The 25,953-nt window shown below is 49.6% G+C and overlaps 1 protein-coding gene across 1 annotated transcript; it reads right to left on the bottom strand.

Annotated features, from left to right (window-relative positions):
* Positions 1–23,931, bottom strand: PLA2G4D (phospholipase A2 group IVD). Its single transcript, XM_055436958.2, has 20 exons — positions 23,862–23,931; positions 19,279–19,351; positions 18,947–19,083; positions 18,251–18,382; positions 17,552–17,592; positions 17,121–17,163; positions 15,854–15,908; positions 15,390–15,520; positions 14,343–14,453; positions 14,184–14,221; positions 13,869–14,004; positions 13,405–13,541; positions 11,445–11,667; positions 7,030–7,147; positions 6,573–6,710; positions 6,234–6,341; positions 5,911–6,102; positions 5,473–5,639; positions 4,635–4,821; positions 1–3,104 (listed from the first exon to the last, which is right to left on the bottom strand). Exons 1-20 carry the CDS (start codon positions 23,904–23,906, stop codon positions 2,878–2,880), a joined length of 2,439 nt encoding a protein of 812 aa, XP_055292933.2. The 5' UTR covers positions 23,907–23,931; the 3' UTR covers positions 1–2,877.
* Positions 23,932–25,953: the final 2,022 nt, after the last annotated feature.

The following is a 25,953-nucleotide window of genomic DNA, read 5'->3' as shown; positions in this document are numbered from 1 at the left end:
TGTCTCGGTAAGTGGGAAGTAGGAGGGCTTTATAGTAGGATTTGAGCTTGTGTGAGGTGATTTACAGTGTAAAATATTGATAAACAGAAACCTCAGAGTCAGGAGGCCAGATGAGGGAGCTCTCAGGCTTGCTCTCCAGTAATAGCAGAACCCAACAGGAAGAAGAAAGACTCTTTCCTGGAAAAGACTTAGCCAATGAAAAGTCATGGACTCTGTTTATTCAAGCCCTCCCAACTTCCTTTTCCTCTCTATAAAAGCAGTCTCCTTCCCTTCCATTAAAATCTCAGCTATTTGCTTTGCACATATTGACAAGCTAATCCTAATATTCATATGGAAATTCAAGGGACCCTGAATAACCAGTACAATCTTGAAAAGAAAGAACAAAGTTATAGGACTCCCAAAGGCTTGCTACAAAGCTACAGTAATCAAGGCAGTATGATATCAGCATAAAGATAGACAAACAGATTCATAAAATGAAATCAGAATCCAGAAATAAACCCTCACATTTGCTGCTAATTTATTTTTAACAAAAGTGTCAAGACAATACAATGGGAAAAGAACAGCCTTTCAACAAATGGTTTTGGAAGAATTGGATATCCACTGGATACACAAAGGAATGGAAATTGAACTACTACTTCACACATACACAAATGTTAACTCAAAATGGATCAGAGACCTAAATGTAAGAGCAAAAACTATAAAACCATTAGAAGAAAACATAGGTGTAAATCTTCATGACCTTGGATTAGGCAATGGCTTTTTAAATATGACACCAAAAACACAAGCATTAAAAGAAAATAAAGATAAACTGGAAATCACCAAAATCCAAAACTTTTGTGCTTCAGAGGATATCTTCAAGAAGGTGAAAAGACAACCCATGGACTTTGAGAAAAACTTTACAAATCCTACATCAAATGAAAGAACACATAAAGAATTTTTCCAATCCAACAGAGACAAATAATCCAATTAAAATGGGGAAAAGATCCAAATAGATATTTCTCTAAAGAAGATATACAAAAGGACAAAAAGTATGTGAAAAAATTCTTAACATTGACACTACAAAAAAGCATACAAGATACTACTTCACACTCACTGGATAGTTTTAATAATAAATAAAAGACAGACAATGACAAGAGTTGGCAAAGGTGTGGAGAAAGCAGAACCTTCATACAATGCTGACAGAAATGCAAAATGGTGCAGCTACTTTGGAAAATGGTCTGGCAGTTCCTCAAAAGATTAAGCAGAAAATTACCATAAGACCCATCTTCATTCCTAGGTATATATGCAAGAGAATTAAAAACACTGTCAACACAAAAAAACCGTATATGAATGTTCATAGCAGCATTATTTATAATAACCAAAAAATCAGAAACAATCCAAATGTCCATTGACCCATGAATAAAGTGTGGTATTCCTACACAATGGAGTATTATATAACCATAAAAGGGATGAAGTTCTGACATCTGCTACAACATGGACAAATCTTGAAAATATTTTGCTGAAAGAAAACAGACATGAGAGGCCACATATGTATAACTGTATGATTCATATCGTATGATTCCATTTATATTGTATGATTCCATTTATATGAACTGTTTAAGCAAATCTAAAAGAAACAGAAAACAGATTAGGGGTTGCCTAGGGCTAGAGTCCGGAGAAGGCAATGGCAAGCCACTCCAGTACTCTTGCCTAGAAAATCCCATGGATGGAGGAGCCTGGTAGGCTGCAGTCCGTGGGGTCGCTAAGGGTCGGACACGACTGAGCAACCTCACTTTCACTTTTCACTTTCACACATTGGAGAAGGAAATGGCAACCCACTCCAGTGTTCTTGCCTGGAGAATCCCAGGGGCAGGGGAGCCTGGTGGGCTTCCATCTATGGGGTCACACAGAGTCGGACACGACTGAAGTGACTTAGCAGCAGCAGCAGCAGCAGGGCTAGAGTCGGAGAAGACAATGGCAACCCACTCCAGTACTCTTGCCTGGAAAATCCCATGGACGGAGGAGCCCGGTAGACTGCAGTCCACGGGGTCGTGAAGAGTCAGACACGACTGAGCGACTTCACTTTCACGCATTGGAGGAGGAAATGGCAACCTACTCCAGTGTTCCTCCCTGGAGAATCCAAGGGACGGGGAAACCTGGTGGGCTGCCGTCTATGAGGTCACACAGAGTCGGACACAACTGAAGCGACTTACAGCAGCAGCAGGGCTAGAGTGGGGGTGGTTTGAGGTTGACAGTTAAGAGGTAACAGGTTTCTTTGGGGTTAATGAAAATGTTCTCAAATTGATTGCAGTTTCTTAATATTGGGGTGGACAAAATGTTTGTTCGGGGTTTTCAATAAGATGTTATAGAAAAATTTGAATAAACTTTTTGACCAACCCAATATATAGTAAAAGTCATTGCATGCATACTTTAGACAGATGAATTATATGGCATGTGGATCATATTTCAATAATGGTGCTTTGAAATAGTATAAACTGAGGAGAAGGAGGAATGAAGGCAGTAACAGAAGCCTGTCAGGATGGACTGTGATTCCTGATACCCAGAGCCACCCCTCAGGTGGGCCCAAGCCCTGCCCGTCCCCACTCCTGGTCTGGCACCTCCAGCTTACACAGCAAACCCATGCTGTTGAGGCATGAGAAGGACTGCATGTGAATGTCTGGTTGGACCAGCGGTTCCCTGCAGTGGCCTGGTGAGGAGTTTGCTTTCAGCGCCTCTCAAACCAGCTCTGAAGGTAAGGGAGAACTCTGGGTGGGACGTGGGTCTGAGAGAACCCGGGAACTTCAGCCCCACAAGGGCTGTGCCCACTGTAGATGGGCTGAGCCCCCGGCCCCTGGAGGGGTCAGTGAGGCCCTCAAAACCCGGGGTCCCTGAGAAGTCTCAAGTCTGCACCCTCGGAGGCCTAGCCTCTGGGGCCCGGTGCTTCAGAACGGTCCTCAAGGCCTGTAGGATGGTGTCCTGGCTGCTCCGTACATTGTAGTCACTGAGCTGCACCAGGCGGTCGAAGTCTTCCTCTTTGTAGGTCATGTTGAACATGGAGTAGGGCGAGGTGACCCCAGTGAGATCTACCTGGCCGGCCGAGAGTTCTGCAGGGCCACGCTGGACACCTGCCAGGGGTGGGAGGGGGTTAAGGACAGGGACCGGGGCCTCCACAGCTGGCAGGACTGTTCCTGGAGGCTGGGCACAGGGCTGAGCTGCTCCCCACTGAAGGGGTTCCGTGCTTTCCTCCCAGCCCTGTGTCCTCTGCCCAGAACTCTGTGAGCGGCAGGACGTTATTTTGACATATGTAGCATGCGCTGCTCCCCACACTTCCTCACAGCATTGCATGTCTTCCACCCCTGATACCCACCTCAGCCTCAGGGATAAGGTGAAAGCAGCAGAAAACAAAGTCCATTAGGTTAGTGAATGGTGGAAACAAACATCTGAAAACCAAAGGGTTATTGCTTTGCAAGAAACAGTCTTTGCTGAGAAAGAGAATTCCAAGATACAGACTGAGCACATTAAGAGTAAAGCTGGGGCTTCCCTCCTGGCTCAGTGGTAAAGAATCTGCCTGCTAATGTAGTGGACATGGGTTCGATTCCTGGTCAGGGAAGATTCCATATGCTTTTGAGTAACTAAGCCTGTGCACCACAACTACTGAAAGGCCCATGCTTCAAAACAAAAGAAAGCACCGCAATGAGAGGCCCGAGCACGGCAACTAGAGAGTAGCAGCTCCTGTTGGCCACAATTAGAGAAAAGCCTGTGCGGCAATGAAGACCCAGCACAGTCAAAAATAAATAAAAATTATAAAAAACAAAATGAAAAGAGTAAAGCTGGGGGACTTCCTTGGCTTCCAGTGGCTAAGATTCCTTGTTCCTAATGCTGGGGGCATGGGTTTGATCCCTGGTCAGAGAACTAGATTCCACAAGCCACAGCTAAGACCTGGCACAGCCAAATAAATAAGAATGTTTTTAAAAAAGAGTGAAGCTGGAAGTTTCAGAATTATGGTGGGAACTGTTAATAGAAAGCCAAAAATAAGTACAAAGGCAGAATTTGACTTTCCCATCAAAAGGTCATAAAACTCTGACCATTTGGTGGGAGGCAAGGGTTAGAGGGAATGTGATTAGTGTTCAGATTTCAGGCACCCTGGAGTAGAGGCTCAGTTCCCTCAGAAAGAACCCCATAAAGGGCTGCAGTAGAATGATAGAGAGGCCAACTGTGACCCTAGGCAGGCTTAGGGGAATCGAAGAGAGAGGGGACTGGGGGCTCTCTTTCCTAGCTGTCCAACCTGGGGGGCCATTAGAAAATCCTTCAACTGGTAGCAGTTGTGGAGGTGACAGTGTGGGGATTCCCACATTCTGCTCCTGCCCCTTCCGCCTGGCCCACAGACTAGGGAGCAGAGCCCAGGTGTAGTGAGCGGCATCAGGGTAGCGGAGGCCAACTGAGCCCAGGGTCATGACAAAGAGAAATGCAGCCCAGTGACTTTGCAGGGATCTGGGCATGCACCACAGGCCAGGATTCTGCCATGTCCCACACTGGGTTGGACAAGCTTAAGACTCTCCTCCCTCTGCTGGCCACAGGGGCACAGGAGAGCCCAGGTCAGTGCCTGTGGGGAGCAGACTGCCAGGCTGTTAGTCAGCAGGGCTGGGCTGCCTCACCGGGAGCTGAGTGGTCCTTGAAGGAGGCGTTGACCAGTGGGAAGTGCAGCAGGACAGGGGCATCGGGGCAGGTGGGGTCTGAGAAGAGATGGCACTCCCGGGGCTGGCGTCGGTCCTCGGGGCTGGGCTCCACGTGGGGGAACGGCAGGCCCCGGGCCCGGAAGTCCAGCTCCGTCTGCTGCAGCACCTGGTGGGGCAGGGGGACCCAGAGAGAGCACCGACTACTTCCGGGTCATCCTATGCCAGCACTCTAGAAAACGCGAGCACAGCTCCAGCCCAAACGGACTGCTCAGGGCAACCTGGTTTTGTCCTCCTCAGGGCCCAGTCAAGCTAAGTGGTGCCTCAGAGGGAGGCGAAGGATCCAGACGGTCTGCAGTATTGTTTGGCTAGAATATTTAGGTGGGGTACAGTCCTCGCACCCCCGTCCCCATTTGGGATTGCTGCTCTGGCTTATTCACTCTCAGAGACTCAAGTAAGCCTCTGTAAGGCTTCTGTCTCTTAGCCCTACCCACTCCCTTCCCCAGAGTCCCCGGGGAGGACCCAGGCGGATGGATGTGGACAGGCCAGGCTTTCCTCTCACCTCTGTCCAGCGCTTCCTCTTGGGGCGGGCATGATGAGCTTCCTCCCACCCCCACCCTTGGTCTACCATTCCTGGGAGCCCAGGGCCCCAACTTCACCACAGCCCTTTCCAATCCTGCAGAAGCCTGTGAGTCAGAGCCTGTCACCTCTCCGTCTCCTTGGCGACATAGAACGTCTGGGTCAGTGGCCCTCTGCTCTCCCCTGGAGTGTGGCCTGGCTGGGCAGAGGTCTGGGGTTCCCACGGGACAACCAGCAGTACCTCAAAGGGCGAGGATAGAGAGTAGTCGAAGGAGATTATGAGGTCCAGCCTGCGGCCTGCCCGGAACATGGCGGGACAGCTGGTGTTGATGAAGTAGCCGGCATCTACCAGGCAGAGCTGGGGCTCCTGCGGGGTCAGCTGGTTGGGAGAGGAGTCTGGCTGGCAGTCTGATGGGGGAGGCAGCAATAGTCAGGGGCAGCCACTCCGACACAGACCAGCCACTCTCCCGCTGCATCCTGCATTTGCCTCCACATCCCCTTCGTACCTCTGTGTCAGTCCCTGAATGCATGTCATCCGAGCCTTTGGCAAGACCTTCTCCAAGCCACGCCCCAGAAGTGGATGCTGGGACCCCCAAGACCCCTGGTAGCCCCAGCCATGGTCCATCTCCACCCAGGAGCCAAACCTTGTTACCTGGAGACACAGGGCATTGGCCCTTACCTGCCCAGGTGGTGAAGTCTTTCTGGGCACAGTAGTCCTTATGCATCTGAAGGCCCCGGAGGAAGTTGGAGCTGTGCTGGTAGAGTGGTCGGCTCGTCAAGAAGCCTTTAAACATCTGGGCCAGTGCTGTTCCAGGCTGCATCCACAAGGTCTCCGGCCATGAGGAGGTCCCCGAGGAGGCAGGTGGCACCTCTGAGCCCAGAGAAATAGATGTTGGTCTAGTGACAGGCTCGGAAATGCCTGGCACTGCCTGATCCTGACTGTGATCCCATCCAGACCCTGCAGCATCAGAAGGGGAAGCAGCCTTACTCCAGGCTCCTTACCCAGGTCCCTGATCTTGTCCCGGATGTGCTGCCTCCAGGTGTCACCAGAGCTGGTGAGGTCGTACCAGGCGTCCAGCAAGTTCAGGGAGAAAATGTTGCTCCAGATACCTGCAGGCCAAACCCCCAAGAGAGTCAGCCTCAGCACTCTGCCCCCCAGTAGTCCCTGCCCTTGGGTATGGATGGAGAAGGAGATGGGGAGCAGGCTGCCCCCACAAGGCCCTTCCCCACAACCCAATATCCGCCCTCACTAGGGGCTCTGCCCAGAACTGGGTACGGGGGTTACAATCAGAGAGGCCTGGCCAAGGGATGTCCGGGGCCTTCAGAGTGACAACCCCTCACCTTCCAGAAAGCAGATTCGGGACTCAGGGAGCCTCTTCATCAGCCGCCCCATGAAGAACTCAGAGCCGAAGAGCTCAGGAGGGACAAAGGCTCCATACTTCAGGAACCCGACCTCGTAGGGGGAGAACTCGACCCACTCTGAGGGGCAGGAGAGAGGCGGGAATGAGAGGACAGTGGGCTTGGGAAGAGGGGCAGATCTGACGAGGGCCAAAGACACAGCCCCCAGCAGGCCTCAGCCTCCTGCCGGCCTGGCTCTTGTGCTGACCCCTCCCCACTCAGCCTTGTGTCTGCATCCTCAACCACCACCGTCCTTGCCCCAGAAGGAGAGCCCTGCTGCCTGGCCCAACAGCCCATCCGCACCACCGTCCTTCCAGGGGGTGGGCCATCTGTGCATCATGAGCATATGTGTGTGTGTATGTGCCCTGGAGGACGCAATGGACAGGACTGAGAATGATACCCTTGAAATCCAGGGTCTGCAGATTGTTCTCTTTGACACTGAGGCTCAAGTAGAGGGGCAGAGGGTTCTGGCCCCGCTCCAGTGCAGCTCTCTGTCCTGACAGCTTCTGATCCACCACCTGGGATGCAGCATGAGGGACAAAGTGAGGTTGGGAGCACCCTGGTGACAGGGTGGGGGTACAGGCTGGGGGGAAGAGCCTGGGGGTCTGGGTGGCATGGGCGGGCACATGATGCAGTTCCCACTCCTGCCCCTGTGTTTGACCAGCCCCACATGCAGGGTTGCCACGTAGGGCCTTGCAGGTTGTGAGCTGCATATCTGCAAAGTGCCATTCACAAGGACCGCAGTGTCAACAGTGACAGCCACCCCAGCATCCTACGGTGCCAGTGGCCCATCTTTATGTGTTAGAGGGTGGAGGGGCCATGGATCCTCTGTTTCTCTCTCACACACACATACATCCACCTACCCACACACACACAGCTTTCTGGAAAGGACTCAGGAATCCCCCTTCAGTGTGCATTGTTAGCTTTGCCAGGGGCTGTCCCTTCTAGGTAAACCTGGACACAGTTCACCTTTCAGCCCCTGCCAAACACTCTCCTGACAGCCTCACCTCCCCTCATCTCCTGTGTCCCTGTTTTGCACAGGAAAGCTGTACCCCACTCTTTATCCTTGCCTTCTATTTCTAGTTTTCCCTCCAACAGAACTCTGGCAAGGACTGTGGCTTGCTTTTGGGGGAAGCCTCCAATGAGACTCACCAAATTCTAGTGGAACAGAAGGGTCTCCTTCTGTCCCAGACCGAGATGCAAATATGACTCATCTCAAACCTCAGCAAGCGTATTGGTGGTGGCTGCCTTCCCCAGGGAAGGATCCTGCCACCACAAGCCCTGGGCTGTTTGTTGTGGATTGGTATGTGTACCATGAACACACCATCTCTCTCAGGCTCTCAGAGCTGTAAGGCTGAAGGTTGTCCCACTCAGCAGCTACACCTAAGAGATTCCCACCCTTCTGTATCAACCTTTATCATCAAATTTACTCAGAATGTGTGAGAAATACAGATTACTGGGTCTCTTCTGAGAGTCAGCAGAAGCCACTGAGGAATTTGGCTTTTGTAAATCTTCCCAGGTGATTCTGATGGTCAGCCAGGTGTGTATCTAGCCCAGCCCAATCAACGAGGAGCCCTGCTCTTGCACCAATGACAAAGCCTCAGCACACCCCACGTGCTTCCCTATCCCCACAGCCCTCTGACTGAAGCCCACAAGCTCTAGGGCTGCAATTACTGAACCTGTGTACTGCAACTACTGAAGCCTGCACATCTAGAGCATGTGCTCTGCAATAAGAGAAGCCCCTGCAATGAGAAGCCCATGCACTGCAACAAAGAGTAGCCCCCCTCGCCACACCCAGAGAAAGCCCACAGAAAGCAATGAAGACCCAGCGCAGTCACAAGTAAAAATAAATAAATACAAATAAAATAATAAAAAAGAGTTCTTTTAAAAAGCACCCAATCACGGTGAACTTTAAGAGATAAAGCATGATGACTAAGGAAAAAAAGAAAATATTTGAAAAGCATTCATATTGGGACTAAATTTTTAAAACTGCACAGGGGCTCATTCTAAGGGTTGGTGCACTGTCATTCAGTAATACCACAAGGATTTTTATTCTTGTGAGCAATAATAAAAAGACTAATTAAGTTTGTCTTTTTCCAAATGACTATAAACTACCCAAAACCATGCATTAAGTCATTACTGGAGGATCAAATGGTAATTAAATATGTCTTCTTTATAGCCTAGGATCAAACTGCACTTTCTAGTACCTCAAAAAGTAAGCTGTTAAAACAAGCTTTCCCTACCTATAGTAATTAATTGTTGCCACCAGGCAGAAAAGTCAGTTAATAAAACACTGCACCCTCAAAACCAAACATGAACTTAAACAGTAGAGCCAAAGAATACATAGAATATAGTAATAAAATAAAAATGTTTCAAGTAATTATGTTGATTTTATAAATTCCATGCCATTTCAACAAAAATCCCAACAATATATATCATGAGACCGGGCTGGCTGATTCTATTATGTATGTAGAAGGGCAAAGCCCCAAAAGTAGCCAAGGTAATTCTGAGATCCAAGGTGGGGATAAATTTGCCCAATCAGAAACTGAGATTTATCACAAAGGTAGTTACTAAACCAGTGCAGGATTGGCACCAGGATGAAGACTGAGCCCCATTAGAATGGAATAAAGTGCTCAGGAAAAGTCCCACGAATGTATGAGTTACTGTAGATTCATGCTGACACATGACAGAAGTAGCAATGTAGATCTGTGGGGGTAAGAAGTGATATTGGGGAAGTCTGCTATCCACATGGGAAAAAATAAAATTGAATTCCTACTCACATAATACGTGAAGATAAATTCTGGGTAGATTAAAGCCCTAACTGTGAAAAAGAAAGATACAAAACTCATGTAAGAATATACAGAAAGATATTTCATAACTTTAGGGGTGGAAAAGATTTCTCAAGGAAACTCTAAAAGTACAAACCATAAAGGAAAAGAATGATACATTGGACTATATTGAAACTATGCATCAAAGTCTATTAGAACTGATAATGATTAATATCCTGAATTTATAAGGAATTCCTATAATATTTAAAAGGTGAATTAAATAGAAAAGGACTTGAGTAGATAATCAATGCAGGAGCAAGCTCCAATGACAAATATACTTGAAAATGTTGCCTCATTAAAAATCAAAGAAATGGAAAGCTACGATAAAATTTCCTTTGACACCAATAAAATGGACAAACATTTAAAAGTGTGAAGAGCATGTAGAGAAAAAGAAACTATAATACACTGGTAGTGAGAGTGTGAATTAACACAACCCTTTTGGAGAACAATTTGGCAATAGCTTAGGAAAGTTGAAGATACACTACCCAATGGTCTAACAATTCCACTACTGGGTATGTATTTTCAAGGCTTAGAGAATCTTGAACACATGGGCACAAGGAAACTTGTATAAAACTACTGAGCAATTAATATTACATTTTCCTTAAAGATATGTATATTTTAATAAAAGTATATGTAATAAAGGTGGATCTAAGAAAGTATAAATGTTTGTAAGATATATGTTATGTATAATATAAAGTATACAGGTTACAGATATGTATGTGATAATAAATTCAAGATGGTGGTTAACTCTGGGGGTGGGAGGGAAATGGGGCTGGAGGGGTTTCCACAGGGACCTTTGGCTCTTTCTGTAACATTTCATGTCTTAGGCTGATTAGTGAGATCCTGCATATTCCTTATATTATTCTTTATGCTTTATGTATTTTCTTAAGTCTGAAAATTATTGTAAAAAATACTTATTAGGATTTTATAATAAATATTTTAACTAATAAAAAATAAGAATGGTTGGTAATTTCCAAATAGCATTTTGCTTGCCAACAAGAACAAAATTTAAAGAAAAAATTGAAAACAAATTCACTTTTTGGTCCTTTATATGATAATCATTTTTGGTCAAATGCCTGACATCCAAAGATAAGAAAAGTAAGAATCCTTCCTCTGCTAATATATTTGATAGTACTTTTTTGTTACCCATATTAAAATACTTTTTGTGTTTTAGTCGCTTCAAAAACTTTAAGAGAAACTATAAGGGGTAAAAACAACGAAAAACAATTTCACAATTTTTTTGTGAAAAAAAAAAAAAAGAAAACAATCCTGATTTTAATCATTGTATCAGTTAATGTAAGATCCAGAAGTTGACTTACTAAGCTTTTTTTTTTCTTTTTTTAAAGAAGCAAGGTATAAAAAATTTTTATATGCTCAGTTTTGTCTTAATGGTGTTAGGATCACAGTAAAGAAATAGATTTGCTGACACTTAATGCTTACCCTATGCCAAGGCACCAATAAGTGCTCAGAACAACCCTATGAGGTAAGTACTATTCTCATTCTCATTGTACATATGAGAAGACTGAGGCCCAGAGAGGTTAAGTAACTTGCCTAAGGACACATAGCTAGTAAGAGGCCCTAGAATTAGAATCCAGGAAATCTGGCTCCACAGTCTATGCTTTTAACACTACATGAAGATGAAGAAGAATACATTTCATATTACAGTATAAATAAAAAGCCGTTCCAAAAATCTCACTGACTCAAACACAATGCTAAACTGACTTCGGCACTAACTGGTCCTGAGCTCTTGGGAGATCCAGAAATTTCCGTTTCGTGGTAATTAATTGAAGAATAACCTGACTCAAAAAGTCAGCATTCCAGAGTTGGCAGACACTGAGGCACAGAGGTATGGCTGTTCCCATATCCTTTAACAATGTACTGGCCTTTCTTTCCCAACCGGAAGGGCACATGGGCCTCAGCTAGCTGCAGGGCTGCCCCTGCCCCACCAGTGCACACACCCTCCACCTCACATGCAGCGGTGCCCTACCTGACCGTGCAGCATGAACTCCAGCACCAGACCCCACAGGTCCACAAAAGTCATGGTGTGGCCCTGCTCAGCCCGCTGCTCCAGCTCCCGGTGGTAGCTCGCCAGGCACTCAGGAGAGAAGACCTCCAGCTTACTCTTGGCCAGGTGCTCCCGGACATGACTGATGGGTCCCCTGAGGTCCTTCTGCGACCACTCAGGGTCCCCATACAGATGGGCCATTGTCCTGAGAAAACAAAGGAACATTACAGTAGGAGACCAAGGCTCAGCATGGTTGCTGCAACTCCAATTTCCATTCTCTGACTTCTCCCAACATGTGGTTCCTGCCACCAAAACCTGCCTGTCTGGGAGCTGTCTCAGGGTTTTCTCTCCTTGGTTGGCACTGTCCAATATAGAGTGAGTCACATATGTAATTTACATTTACCTAGTGACCACATTTTTAAAAAGTAAAAGAGACCTGAAAAAATTAATTTTAACAGTATATTTCATTTAATTCAGTATCCAAACATTATCATTACAGCATGTAATTAATATTTAAATTAATATAAATATATTTTTTCAAACTGTTTTTCAAAATTCGCTGCACATTTTATAACACACCTCAATTTGGACTAGCCACATTTCATGTAATCAGTAGCCACATGTAGCTGGTGGCTACTGTATTGTACAGCACAGCTATAGGCCCTACTCCCATCTTTATATATCTGTCCTGAAGCCCTTTAAGACACTGCTTGTCAACAGCTGTCACCTAAACTCCTCTGAGGAGTTTACTCATCTTTTATTCCTTAAAGTCACATTTCAATAAGACCCAAAGGAATGAATCTCCAACAGTGAAAGTCTCACTCCATCATAGGCAGGGTGGGGTATCAGGAGGCAATGCTGCTGCTGCTGCTGCTAAGTCACTTCAGTCGTGTCCGATTCTGTGTGACCCCATAGACAGAAGCCCACCAGGCTCCTCCATCCCGGGGATTCTCCAGGCAAGAACACTGGAGTGGGTTGCCATTTCCTACCTTTAAGTAAAACAACATCTTGTGACCTACATTTTCTCATCTATATTACAGGATTTTGAGAGCTGGATGATGATAAAGGCTGAGCGCCGAAGAATTGATGCCTTCGAAATGTGGTGCTGGAGAAGACTCTTGAGAATCCCTTGGAGAGCAAGGAGATCAAACCACTCAGTCCTAAAGGAAATCAACCCTGAATATTCACTGGAAGGACTGATGCTGAAGATGAAGTTCCAATACTTTGGCCACCTGATTCGAAGAGCCGACTCATTAGAAAAGACCTTGATGCTGGGAAAGATTGAAGGCAGGAGGAGGAGGAGACGACAGAGGATGGGATGGTTGGATGGCATCACGGACTCAGTGGACATGAGTTTGAGCAAGCTCCGGAAAATAGTGAAGGACAGGGAGCCTGGCGTGCTGCAGTTCATGGGGTCCAAATAGTTGGACACGACTGACCCACTGAACGACAATAGGGACAATAAGGGAGACTGCCGCAGACGGTGTTGTGAGGATAAAATGAGGTAACAACCATTAAAGAAAAAAGAGCTGGAGCTCCTGGTATGTGTCAGAGATGTTAAGTGTTTCACTTGGGCTGTCCCACGCTAATCCTATGGTGTTTGTGCTATTATTACCCCCATTTTGGAGATGAGTCAACTGAGAATCAGAGGAAAGAAGTTGCTCAGAGTCACTTAGTCAGTAAGTAGTGTTGCAGAAACTCAAAGCCAGCTCCTTCCAGATGAGCCAACCTACGCCTATTCAGCAGCATGGAATGGATGTCCTGCCATGCCTCACTCATGGCAGGACCTCTGATTGTCTATTTCCTCCCTTTTGAGAAAGCCATTTGGCGCCCATCCGCCCATACTATTTGGCTTCCCCACAAAAAGGGTCGCATTGATGTCCTCTCCGTTTCCCCCTGGAGCCTGATCATCTCTGCTCTTCCAAGTCCCCAGGGTCCTCACCATGTAGAACCTGAGATGCCACTGAAGTAGGTCACACAGTCCAGAAGGCCCAGCTTCTGCAGGGCCAACAGGTGGCCGTAGAGAGAGGTCATGGCCCGGGCACCTCCTCCTGTGGCCATGATGCCTACGACAGGGACCTGGGTTGCACACAGACACAGGCTGGCTTAACAAGGACAGAGTGGAGTGGCCCCCTGCCCCCAGGGATGGGACCTAGTGGGCAGGGCCTAAAGGGTTCTGGATTAGAGCCAGCATCTGCTTCTCCCCAGCAAGTAACAGCTCTCAGCCCTGGACAGGTCCCCAAAGAGAGTGTCCCCGAAGAGAACTTCCCCACGCCCAATCTCTCTCCCCCACATGCCCATCCCCCAGTCTCTGTGACTCAAGTATCTGGAGAGGGCACAGCAGTCAGGATGTCCCTTAGGGCCAGTGCAAGGTATCTGCACCCACGTCCCCCTACCCCCACAAACCTCATCTTCCTGCAGGTCTCCATCCAGCTGCAGGGCCTGCTTCAGGGCTTTGGCCACCACCTGCTTCCTCCTGCTCAGGAAGGCTCTTTCCTCCGCACACAGATCGAAGCCCAGATGTACAGCCAGCTCCTCAGGGCTGGGGCGGTATAGGAGTCAAGGGTCAGGGGGCACCTGCGTAGCTCAGCCACTGGTTGGTGAAGCCCACAGTGACTGCCGAATAAACTCTCTGCTCCCAACTCCCAAGACTATTCTTTATACCACTCTCCCCGACCCCTGTGACTACCCTGGTCTTCCACGTAAATGAATGGCCCTTACCAGCTCTCAGCCTTGAGCTTCAGCTTCACTCCTGGGGCCTGAAATCAGAGCAAGAGACCCTACTCAGATTGTCCTAGACCCTGAGGGGCATGTGGGTATCCCCTGGGGGGCTTTATCTTTGTTCTCACTGACAGTTCCCATCTAGCCAAGGCCACTTACGTTCGTAGCAGGAACGTCAATGGTCACCTCCTTCCCCGTGGCCAAGGACCTCAGGGGCACACTGAGGTGCCCAGCTGAGTTGCCTGAGTTACAGCCACTGCTTAGAGAGCTCTGGAAGAAAACTTTGTTCATTCATTCATTTATTTAACAAATCCTTACTGTGTATCTAGACAGTGATCCAGAAAGATATAAGCCCCCCTCCAATAATAAAAATATAACTACAATATTTATAATTATTCTAATTATAATAATTATACAAATAACAGCTAACTGAATTATTTTGCTTTATACCTAAAACTAGTACAATATTGTAAACCAACTATACTTCCATTATTATTCAATTAATAATAATTATAATAGCTTCTATTTTTTAGTATATCAATGGCTAAGAGTTATTTATTATTCTAACTGAATCATATGCATGAATCTACAAAGGAACAGGTAACAAACTGATGTTACTAAGCATCGTAAAGGAAATAAGCAGTGTGATGTGACAGAGTAACCAAAGGGCTATGTGAAGTCTACTTAAGATGGGAGGATCAAGAAGGGCCTCTGGAGAGGTGCCATTTGAGCTGAGATCTAAAAGAGCAGGAGGAGGAGGAAGCAGAAGAGGAAGAAGAGGAGTAGGCAGCTTGGAAAGAGACACAGGCGGACAGGGAAGGCACTTGCGGTGCTGGAAAAGCAAGAAGAGACAAACATGACTGGAGGATCATGAATGAGGGACACACGGAAGGAAATGAGTCCGCAGAGGTGTGTCGGGGCCAGGTTATGCAGGGCCTGTGGACACAGACATGGGATTTTATTCTAAGAGCATTGTTGGAGGAGCCATTAAAGACTTTAAATAAAGACTGACATGGCATAGCCCCCATGCCCAACCTAGGCCCTTGGCCATCCTCCTTGTGTGCCAAGAGCATCGTGCCTAACCGGGGGAGGCTGATAAGGCCACAGGGGCCTGACCGTGGCAGGGGGATGGCCAGAGAGAGGCCTGCAGCAGCTGGAGCTGGCCCAAGGCTCGGGTTGGCAGGTAGCTCCAGAGCCAAGACCTACCCTCAGGCACCCACTCAGCTCGGCCTCCTGGGCCGCCATGTAGTGAAAGCAGAAGGCAGAGGCTGTGCCCAGGGCAGATGTCTGCATGTCCTCATATGAGCCCTTCAGTAGCAGCTCCAGCTCATCCTGATCTAGGGAGAGAGAGGACAGACTAGCACAAGGAAACAAAAACCCAGAACCCCAGCTAGGATCCAGGAAACCAGCAGTACTGCCCCAGACATGGGGAGGCCGAGTGGTTGGACCATGGCAGACAGCATTCTGGAAAGAGCTCTGCCCACAACCCCCATGAGACTCCCACCTCCTGTGACATGCCTTCCTCTAGTTCAGGGGGGACTCTAATGCCCAGAGGAGCTCCGTTGCCCTTGTGCTGTGTGGGCAATCTTCTGCTGTGCAGGTTCCCCAGCCAGCCCCGTCCACCCCCACATTCCAGGCAGAGGCCAGACCTTGTCCTGAGCAGGTCTCACCTGCAGCCACAGCCGTGCTGACAACATGGACATCCAGGCGTGACAGCTCTCGGGCCTGGGGCAGACCACATTGTGGACAGGGGACTCTACAGGGGAAGCTGAGGTCCGCTCAACCTCACCCCCTGAGCCCCACTATCCCAAATCCACTGCACCCAGAACCAGAAGTGGAACCGGATGCAGAGACCTCTCACCCTACCTCTGGTCCAGGAGCAGCCAGGAAAGCCCCATTTCCACCCAGACTCCCAGCCTCCTACATTTGCAAACTTCTGACATCTCTGAAAGCCCACCCAGCCCTCAGGCCCAGTTCTTTCTTCTCTTTCTCTTCAGATTCAACCTGGAGGAGGCATTCTAACTGCTCCCAAATAGTATTATGCAACCTGCCAGTCCACAGGATGATGGATTGGGTAGCCACTGAAACATCTCCTGACTGTCCTCCAGTTGACTGCCCTGCCAAGGGAGTCTGCTGCGTTCTCTCTGTAATGCCTGCCAGCTGGAGCCTGGAGCCTGGAGCCCACAGCCCACAGCCCACAGCCCACAGCCCTCTCTTGTAGAACTGCTACATTCCCAGCATGCCACTGGGCTCCATCACCTCAGGTGAAAGACAGCTGCCACAGATGTGGCTCTTTTCAAGGTACTTGAAAAAGTAATACTAGCCCATCAAACAGACACTCATAGGACCCCGAGGGTGGGTGCCCACTTCAATCTGAACTCCAGTGGCCTGGCTCCCAGGTCAGGGCTGTATATCACTCACCACCCATCCCTGTCAACTGCAGCCCTGTGAGCTTGCTGTGTTTTAGGAGAGCTGACCAGGACCCTCCACTGTCCCAGGAAGGAGCTATCTCAGGGCTCCCAGCTTGGAAGCATGCCACACTGGAAAGGCCCTCTGAGGTTCGTTACCTGAATTTTCACAGCCTGAGCCTACTGGCCTGGGATGCCAGGCCTTCAGAGCTAATAACTATGAACTCATTACACATGACTAAACACCATCAGCCTAAAATTCCCCGAAAGCTCCCTCAGAACTCCTCTCAGCAGAGCCTCGGCCTCCCCTCTCTCCAAGTGCCCTTTAGGCCCCTCCAAGCCCTGCAGCCCCAGGTGACCACCTAGCAGGAAGTCCAGGCTGTCTTACTGCAAAGTCCTGTCCTTGCGTCACCCCTTCTGGCCCACCCCGCAACCCCTACCCTCCACCTCTACCCTGGAGTCTGTTCTGGGGTCCCTCCCTCAGCCTCCTTGCTTCCTGTTCCCACACAGATGTGGGGAAGGTGGTTACCACAAGCACGTTGTTGGTGATGAGGTTTTCCGGGCGGTCTGACCTGGAAAAATCAAACCATCCAGAGTGCGGCCTTGCAAAGGCCAATGCTTCCTGTACTGACATTCCCCTCCCAGCTCGGGCTGCACCCAGATGGGGCCTCCTTGAGTGAAAAGGAGGGTTCTCTGAGTCCTGGATATGTTTCTTTGGGGTGTGGGGAGATGCTTCTGAAGAGCGAAAGGCAGGGAGGGAGGTGGAGAGTGGGGCAGAGAAAATACCACCTTCCTCATTTCATTTCTCTAATAGGGTCCCCCCACCCTGACTGGCAGGGGTGGGAGATGAGGAACAACACATCTGGACTGGAAAGACCAATGGGAAGATCTGGGTCGAGGATATTTTCCTCAGGAGAGCTTTGTCCTGAGACACTCCCTGGGCTGGGTGGTAGCACTCACATTTTCTCAACCAGGAACTCCACATCCAGCTCCTCCGGTCCCTGAAATTAAAGATGAACCAGTTGCCAACGTGCCCAAGTGTCTTTGGAGTTGGCACAGCTCCTTTACATGTGTCGTCTCATCATCTCAAGCCACCTCCAAGGGAGGCACGGTGTTACAACAGCTCCCATTTTACAGATGAGGAAATCGAGTCTTAGGGAAAAATGGGCTCCCTGCCCAGGTTACCCACAGCTGGCAAGGCTGAAGGGGAAGACAAGGGACACAAGCCTAAAGAGGCTTGAAGATGCCAAGGGTCCATTTCATCTTCCTCTCAAGAGGGACCAACCCCAGAACTCTGCTTTCCACGCCCCCAGGCTTTGCCTGCTGCAGAAAGAGCACAGACCATCACGCAGGCTTTGGGAGGGTCAGAGCGGTGAGCAAGAGTGATGAGCCCACAACCCCTGAAGAGATGGGCACACCCAGCTGTGTTTGTGGCACATGAGGAAGTTTTCACATCATCCCAAACCTTCCTTCCCTGTAGACAACTAGAATCCATCATTAAGTGATTCAGCTGATAATAGTCAAATTAAGCCTCCTCCTTTCCTATTAAAATGTGAAAATCTCTGGGAAGGGCCTGGCAGCATCTCAATAGATAGGAGAAACTATGCTACTTCCTCAGCCTGGAGCTGAGAGGTGGAGCCGGTCGGGACCCCCACCCACCTGGGCACTCAGGGAGAAGGTCTTCCGGAGCAGCCTGCCAGGGAGGATATCAGAGACATCGTAGAGAACCTTGAACCAGGCGTCATCGTGCGTGACTGTGTCCTCATCATAGAGGGTCAGCTCCAAAACGTTCTAGGGACCCGAGAACAGCAACTTAGCACATTATTAACTCATAGTGTGGCTCACAACTGTTGAGCCCTCACTTGCTGTCGAGGGCAAGAAAAGATTATTATGCCTTCACACTTTTTACTTCAAAATAAAGGTAAAGCCTGAAAGTGGTTAAAGGAAATCAGCAAAGTTCTTAACTTACCCCTGTTAATTTTTGTTTTTATAAGAAATTAAATTCTTTCAAAGAGTTTCCCCATCTCAGTTCCATGCCTGCTTTGGTGGATTCCTAAGACACGGTAGGTCCCAGGCACTTACTGGGAGTCTTCCATGTGTGATCTCATTTAACCTCAAACAACCCAGTCAGGAGGGCTCTTATGCCTCCACTCCATAGACTGGCTTCGGAAGGACCATCACTGTGCCATCCACATATCCTCTTGCACACAGCACATCCAGGCTGGAGCGCACAGACACCCCATTCCCCAGGGTCTCTGCCTGAGCCCCACAGAAAGCTGTGCTCTGCCCCAAAACATTCGTGTGTGCGGTACAACCTGTCCTCAGTGGGGAGGCCAGGGATACTCTGACCTTTACCTTGACCTGACCCTGGATCAGGAAAGTGAAAGTCTCGTTCCACACAGGATGACTGGAGTTGGTAACTGTTTTGGTCTTAAACTTCGTTCCAGGTGCGGTTGGCAGCTGTAGGATCACATAAGGGTCTGCCTCGCTCACTGCCAACATCAAGGGAGCCGTTGTGAGAGAGAATTCCTCACATCACTCTCCAGGGGCCTCACCAGGTTCCTCCCAAGATCCCTGCAGCCACTCTGGGCAGCCCAGCCCAGCCTAGCTCCAAGGCACTTGCCTGGGCCTTTCCCAGAGGACCCGGTCAACCCCACTGCCCTAGAGCCCAGCTCCCAGTTACTCACACAGGTCAGCCCAGCCGAGGCCCCGGGCCTCCAGGACCCTCACCGTGAGCCGCCAACAGGTAGAGGCCTCCCTCTGGAGAGAAATAGACCACGAGTCCCTTCTGCTCAGGCACGAGACCCCTGATCAGTACCTGAGATGCTTACTGATGCTGCCAGGCGTTGGGGGCCAAACAGCTTTTGCCTACCACTGCCCTTGGGGCCGTGGCTGTCAGAGAATGGCAGACCTCAAAGGGGGTAGAATTTGTGAGAACCCTTCCCTTCAGGGGCAGGACTGCACGGTATAGGGAAGAATGCAGTAAACGAAGGGCCAGGGGATCTCCACCTTACTGGACATGTCACTTTGGGGTCAGCCACCCCCAGAGCTCCCAGGAGGGCAGCTCCTTGGTGAAGCATGTGACCCGGCTGCCCAGTGTCCCCCCAGCCCTCTGGAAAGGAAGTGGGCATGTGACTACACGAGGCTGAGCCCCAGGGGCCCAGTGCTCCCTCATGGCCTCAGGTACAAACCCTTTCTTGGGTGTGAATTGGGAAATTCCAAGGGCATCAGGCTGTTACCTTGTGCAGGGGGCAAAATGTATTAAGACAACGTGTGTTAGTCGCTCAGTCGTGTCTGACTGTTTGTGACCCCATGGACCTTAGCCCGCCAGGCTCCTCTGTTCATGAAATTCTCCAGACAAGAATACCGGAGTGGGTTGCCAGTTCCTGTTCCAACTAAGATGATGGTGAGGCCATTTCAGCCCACAGACAAGCCCAAAGAGATGGGAAAAGAAACTGAAAGGGCAGAAGCTCCGAGGGGCCAAGAAGATGAGCAGAAGTAGGTGGCAGGAAGAAAAGCAGAGGGCAGGTAGGGTGTGGCTGAGTCCTGCCCAGGGACAGGGCCCTTTTTTTTGGGGGGGAGACGGGTATCCTCAAACCCCTACTGCTGAGGTCCTTGGCACTGCTGGGATCTAGGGGCCCACCAGGTTTCTGTTCTTCCTGAGGCCCTGCTGGGTAGCTTTTCCTGGGCACCCTGCACACGTTTCTTATGATAAGACCCTGCCATCTGAGGCAGAGGTGACACTGTGCTTGCAGGGTCAGGAGACAGCGCTGTGATGAAACCAAAGCTCTTTCCTGTGCTGCATCCTCCCACCACCAGTCCCGCTTCTGTGTGTGTGATCCAAAAGTCTTGGCTCCTGCCAGGAATCGTCTCTGCCCTGCGTGGGTGCTCCCTGCCCAGGGCTGGCTCAGTGTCTTCGGGACAGGCTCTCCACACCCCACAGAGAGGCTTAAAGGACAATGGGCCACAGCAAAGTCAATCAGCCTTGTGCCCCTGGGTCCTCCATCCTCCCTGTCCTGTGGCTGCTGGCTGAATGTCTGTGTCACCCCAGTCAGCTCTCTGGCAGAGCACACATGACCCTCCCAGCAAGGTAGACTGGTTTCTCTCTTCTTGAGGATTAGTGGCAGCAGTGACATCCACAGGCCGTAAACCAGAGATTGTAATTGACAGGGATTTAGTGGCCTTTTAGACACCTGGCTCCATTTCCTCCCCACACCAATTCCATCGCTGTCCACCACGGAGAAGGTGCAGGCTAGGACCTTGGTTCCTGTGAGGAGCTGTGCTCCAATGCCCACTCCATGCTGGGGAGAGGCAGAGGCAGCCCCAGGCCCCCCAAGTCTCAGGGCCACAGCCTGTGGGCTGCTCTAAAGCCACTTGGGGCTACTAGGAAGCATCTCAGTTACTTGCTTTCCAGCCAGCCACCCTGCCCAATTTGGATGTTGCTGCCCATTTTCCCCTCTGGTCACTGAGAGCCTCTCAAACTCAGAAAGCCCACCATTCCCTGGAGGATCTTTTTCCTATGGTGAAACTCCATTCTCTTCACCTCTAAGAGTGTCACTAATACAGCATTTGCAGGAAGGGCTGTGACAGTCACTACAAAAACTGGTCATTGCTGGGTAGGAGAACAGAGTGATCAAGGCAGGTGTCCAGCTAGATTATTTGGATCTAAACTGCTTACTTGCTGTGTGACCCAGGACAAGTCACTAAACTTCTTGGTGCCTCTGTTTCCTCATTGAAGTGGGATTAATAACAGTATCAACCTGACACAGCGTTTTCAGGCTGAATGTGTTAATGTCTGTAGAATGCTTAGCAAAAAGTAAGCAGTTTCTATACATTTGTTCTTATTACTATTAATATTTATTAAGTACTTGTTATGTTTATGTTTCTAGGTGCTATACTAAGCATACTACATATTCAAACTCAGTTTATTCTCCCAACAGTTTGTAAGATAGTTCTCTCATTTCACAGATGAGAGGATTGAGACTCAGCAAGGTTGACTTGCCCTAGGTCACAGAGATAGCAAGTGACGTGGTGATTTTGTCACTAAGTCGTGTCTGACTCTTACCACCCCATGGACTGTAGGTAGCCTGCCAGGCTCCTCTGTCCATGGGGTTCTCCAGGCAAGAATGCTGGAGTGGGTTGCCATTTCCTTCTCCAGGGGATCTTCGTGACCCAGGGATTGAAACTGGGTCTCCTACACTGCAGGCAGTTTCTTTACTGACCGAGCTACCGGGGAATCCCCTGGTAAGTAAATGACATAGTAAGGATTCAAACCCAGGCCTTTAAGGCCAGAACTCACAGTTCATAAGAAGGTTCTTAGGACTTTGCTTCTTTGTAAAACCATGCAGATTTCCCCCTCTGCCCTGTGGATATCTAAACATTAGAATTTCATAGATGCATTTTAGACAAATAGGGTTATTGAGCCAACTAACATATTAACTAATAGAAGTATTTTCTCCCAAGAGTTCTGGGGCTTCATCTTCCCTGTTGAAAGACCCTCCCTCCTGGACTACTTCGTTTACTAAAGACTGACAATGGACGTTCATGGAGGGTCTCCTGTAGGGACCCCTGGCCCAGCTTCCTGTAGCAGCCTGGGAGTGCCTCCTTATTGAGAGTCCTAGACACCCTCTCTCCTCCTGCACAGTGACGCCAGGGCCTCCTCCATGGCTCAGTGCTAGCCCTGCTCAAGGGAGATTGAGGGGCACTGGAGTTCCCCGACTGGGATCCAGGAGACCTATGACAATGAGGTCTTCAATTGGGAGAGACAAATGAGCAGGCTGCCTTTTCTCCCTGCTGGCACCCAGTAACCTGCCAATGGGAGGCTGGAGAGACTGGGAGTGGGAGCTGCAGGCACAGCTTCCAGCCCTGAACTTTCTGAATCAGGCTGAGATGATGCTCCTGAACCACACAATTGGCCCGTCCCAGAGCAAGTCCTGGATGCCCCGACCTGCCCCACCAGCCACACTTCTGCTGCCAAGGCAGGCTCCAGTTTCCCCTTCCAGCATGTAAGAGGTGGGGTGAGGCTGCCACTGAGGCTTGCCTGCCCCTGGAGCCAACTTGAAGACCTTGGGGATTCAGCCAGTCCCAGGACTGTCAAATAAGACACTTCCCAGGTGTGTTGGTAGAATCAGGCTCCCAGGGCCTCTGAGCCAGTTTTGCCCCTGGGCCAGGCCCAGAGAAGGGAAGGGTGGAAGAAAAGGATGTCTAGCCTTCTCCGGGGAGATGAGGAGGAAAGAGGATGCTTCGGACACTTCCACAGCTGGGTCCTGGGGCTCAGGCTCCATTGGAGTCCAGCCCCTCCACCTTTCTGCTCCTGCAGCCATGAGTCCTTTTCGGCCCACATCAGGGCATTCCCACTAATGTCTGCCTTAGGAAGGGTCCTCCAGATCTCAGGCTGACATGAGCTGGGACAGCAGGTGTTCTGCGATGGAAGGGTCCCCCTCTGTTTTCTCCAGGAGTCCCTGGTGCCTGGCCTGCTCCAAACAAATCTTCAGGAGCATCAGGCTGGAGCTGCTTACCTAGCTGCAACTCAGGCCTGGATCTCAGGGCCAAGCTCCAGAAGCCTGGCCAGCTCTTGAATGAGATAAATGCCCCCAGACAGTGACTTTGGCATCCCTCATGGCCACTGTCTGAATCCACAAGGGAGACCTGAGGAGCCGGTCCTTCTGGCCTGGGTCTGTGGCAAAGATTGAGGAATCTGGGCTGAGGGAAAGCACCTAGCGGGGTGAGGGTAGGCAGTTTGTAGGCCTCTTTGGCCTGGTTGCAGCCTCATAGCTCTCGGACCTGGCAAATAATTTGAGGGTGGGGATTTGAGATGGCATATCTCCTGCGATGCACAGGGTGGTTCCTGGGTTCTAGCTGGATCCAGGAAGCCCACTGCCTGCAGTAGTAGGCTATGGACCTGGTGGGTTCTCCTTCTGTGACACATAGCCAATGTGTTCTCTCATGTGGTGTGTTAGCCTTCGGAGGAAGGAAGGAGTGGGGCTCTAAGGGGCTGCTGCCTGGTCCTTCATGGTGGACTCTGGTCTCCTGGGGCTTACTTCCATGGCTTTTAATCACCCATCCCACCCACTCATTATCCCTAAACACAGACTCCCTCACCTTCTGCCTTCCTCCTTCAGTCTCTGTCTAGGCAAAGACCCCAGGTCTGGGACCCAGCCCCTCCCAGAAACCAAAATCACCTCGGTTTCAGCTGTATCAAGCTCTTCAGATGCACCCTGGTGCCAAGCCCTGCCCTGAGTGATGCCAACAGGCTCGGTGGCGTTATTACCTGGTGAGGATGGCCAGGGGGTCCCCTAGGTGTCAGTCTCTCCATGCCGACCCTTTGGCTCCACTCCAGGCCCAGCCAAGATGCCAGCTCCCTGGCTGGCTGGCAGCGACGGCTCCAGTGGAATGGGACTGACTGTGAACCTGCCAGCCTCGAGGAGCAATGATCCTATGGGGAGCCCGGGCCCCACCTCCAGGTCACTCCCTCAGCCCAGCACCTTCTCCTCTTCCTCCAGAGGCTGAGTCAACTCTCTTCTCCAGAAACTTCTGGCAGGGCTCCAGAACCTACAGGTGAAGCATCCCTTCCAGACCTGGGGTGTCAGGATACCAGAGAGGGGTCAGGCAAGCAGCCAAGGGCCTAGGAGTAGCAAGAGGGCAGCCCCAGATGTAGGCGCTGAGCAGACTCTGGCAACCGAGCTGCAGGGGGCTCTGGACTTTGGTCCTAGACCTCTTACCCCTTCCATGCAGCTGGTTCTAGTGACAGTTCACTCCTCTAGGGGATTGTAAGTAGAAAAAATAAGGGAGACCCCTGTCAATCAAAGATTACTCAAGAAAACAGGTTTGCTTAACCACAAAACCAAGCAGGCTTGCTTAGCAACAAAACCAGGTGGCAGAAGCACAAGGCAGGCCCCCAAACAATAAAACAATGGTGGAATGAGACCTACATCCTGCCCAGTGAGCTCAGTAAGTTAATGATCCCTACAACATGCTTTCTGTTCTGCACACATAAAAATCAATAACTTGTGGACTTAGCTAGGGACAGGAAAAGGAGGGACAAGAAAACTCCTCTGCTCAACCTGGAGGAGCAGCTGATGATGAAAGCATGACATCTGTTCAAGAATGAGGAATAAAATGGTGTTCTCTCCCTTCCCACTTTTCCTTTGAATGTGAAACTGTAGCCCACTAAGTTCTCCAGGGCATCATCTCTCATCCGCTTGCTTGTAAGCCTTGTAAGTGTCCTATTCTAACATGTGCGTGCGTGCTCAGTCATGTCTGACTCTTTGCGACTCCATGGACTGTAGCCCACCAGGCTCCTCTGTCCATGGGATTTCCCAGGCAAGAATACTGGAGCGGGTCACCATTTCCTTCTCCAGGTGATCTTCCTGACCCAGGGATTGAAGTCGCATCTCTTACGTCTCCTGCATTGGCAAGCCGATTCTTTAATCACTGAGCCACCTGGGAAGCCCCTCTTCCAATAAATTGTTCTTATCTATCACTTTATCTCTCCCTGAATTCTTCTCTACTCTGAGACATAAAGGACTATGGTACTAGAGTTCTTGGGAGCTCCCTAAAGGGCACCGAATGGTTTCACTAGGAGTTTAGAGGAATTTCTGTTAAAATTCAATGGCAAGCTTTGTAGTAAAGGTAAGAGACCAATCAGAAAACTCTTAGATTATGAATATTACAGAAAAAAGCTTTGTGAAGTACCTGTTAAACTATTCATTATGCACATGCTGACTTAAAAAATAGGCGCAACATGGGAGTTTTGAGTTGTTTTATTGGGAGCAAAATGAGGACGACAGCCCAAGAAACAGCATTCCAGACAGCTCTGAGAAATTGCTCTGAGGAGGCAAAGGGGGAGGTGGGACATACAGGAGTTTTGCAACAAAATGGAGGTGGCTAGGCTGGATGGTATCACCGACTCGATGGACATGAGTCTGGGTAAACTCCGGGAGTTGGTGATGGACAGGGAGGCCTGGCGTGCTGCGACTCATGGGGTCGCGGAGAGTCGGACACGACTGAGCGACTGAACTGAACTGAACTGAACTGAGGAACATCAAATGATTACTGTTAATTAAAGAAACCAGATATATCAAGTTAAGAAATTTAGTGCTTTTCTATGTATGGGAAGATGCAAGAGCCTGTGCTCACCAAAATCATTTTTTGATATGCATCTCAGCTATCTGGGGCCAGTATCCTCTTTTTTCACATCCTGAGTTTCCTCAGGGTTCACGATACAGAGAGGCTGCAGTCTTATGACTGCTAGGTTGCAGGTTTTCTTTTCTTCCTAAGTTCCTTCAGGACTCACCAGCTCACCATCCATGGTGGTTGCAATCCTTGATGACTGTGACATCCTTTTTTTAATGATAGGGCAG

Source organism: Moschus berezovskii, chromosome 9, assembly GCF_049115385.1.
Source record: "Moschus berezovskii isolate FMDL1 chromosome 9, NW_MosBer_1.0, whole genome shotgun sequence".
In the NCBI taxonomy this organism is placed as follows: Eukaryota; Metazoa; Chordata; class Mammalia; order Artiodactyla; family Moschidae; genus Moschus; species Moschus berezovskii.
Note: the sequence above shows the minus strand (reverse complement) of the source record. Positions and strands in the feature narration are given on the sequence as shown.

Excerpts from the sequence above, each read along its gene's own strand:
- PLA2G4D (XM_055436958.2), bottom strand. The coding sequence starts at position 23,906 with ATGGAGAGACTGACACCTAGGGGACCCCCTGGCCATCCTCACCAG. Across the intron at positions 13,542-13,868 it reads GAGACCTGCAGGAAGATGAG|GTCCCTGTCGTAGGCATCAT; the intron begins GTTTGTGGGGGT and ends TGTGCAACCCAG. Across the intron at positions 5,640-5,910 it reads AGACTTCACCACCTGGGCAG|ACTGCCAGCCAGACTCCTCT; the intron begins GTAAGGGCCAAT and ends CTCCCCCATCAG.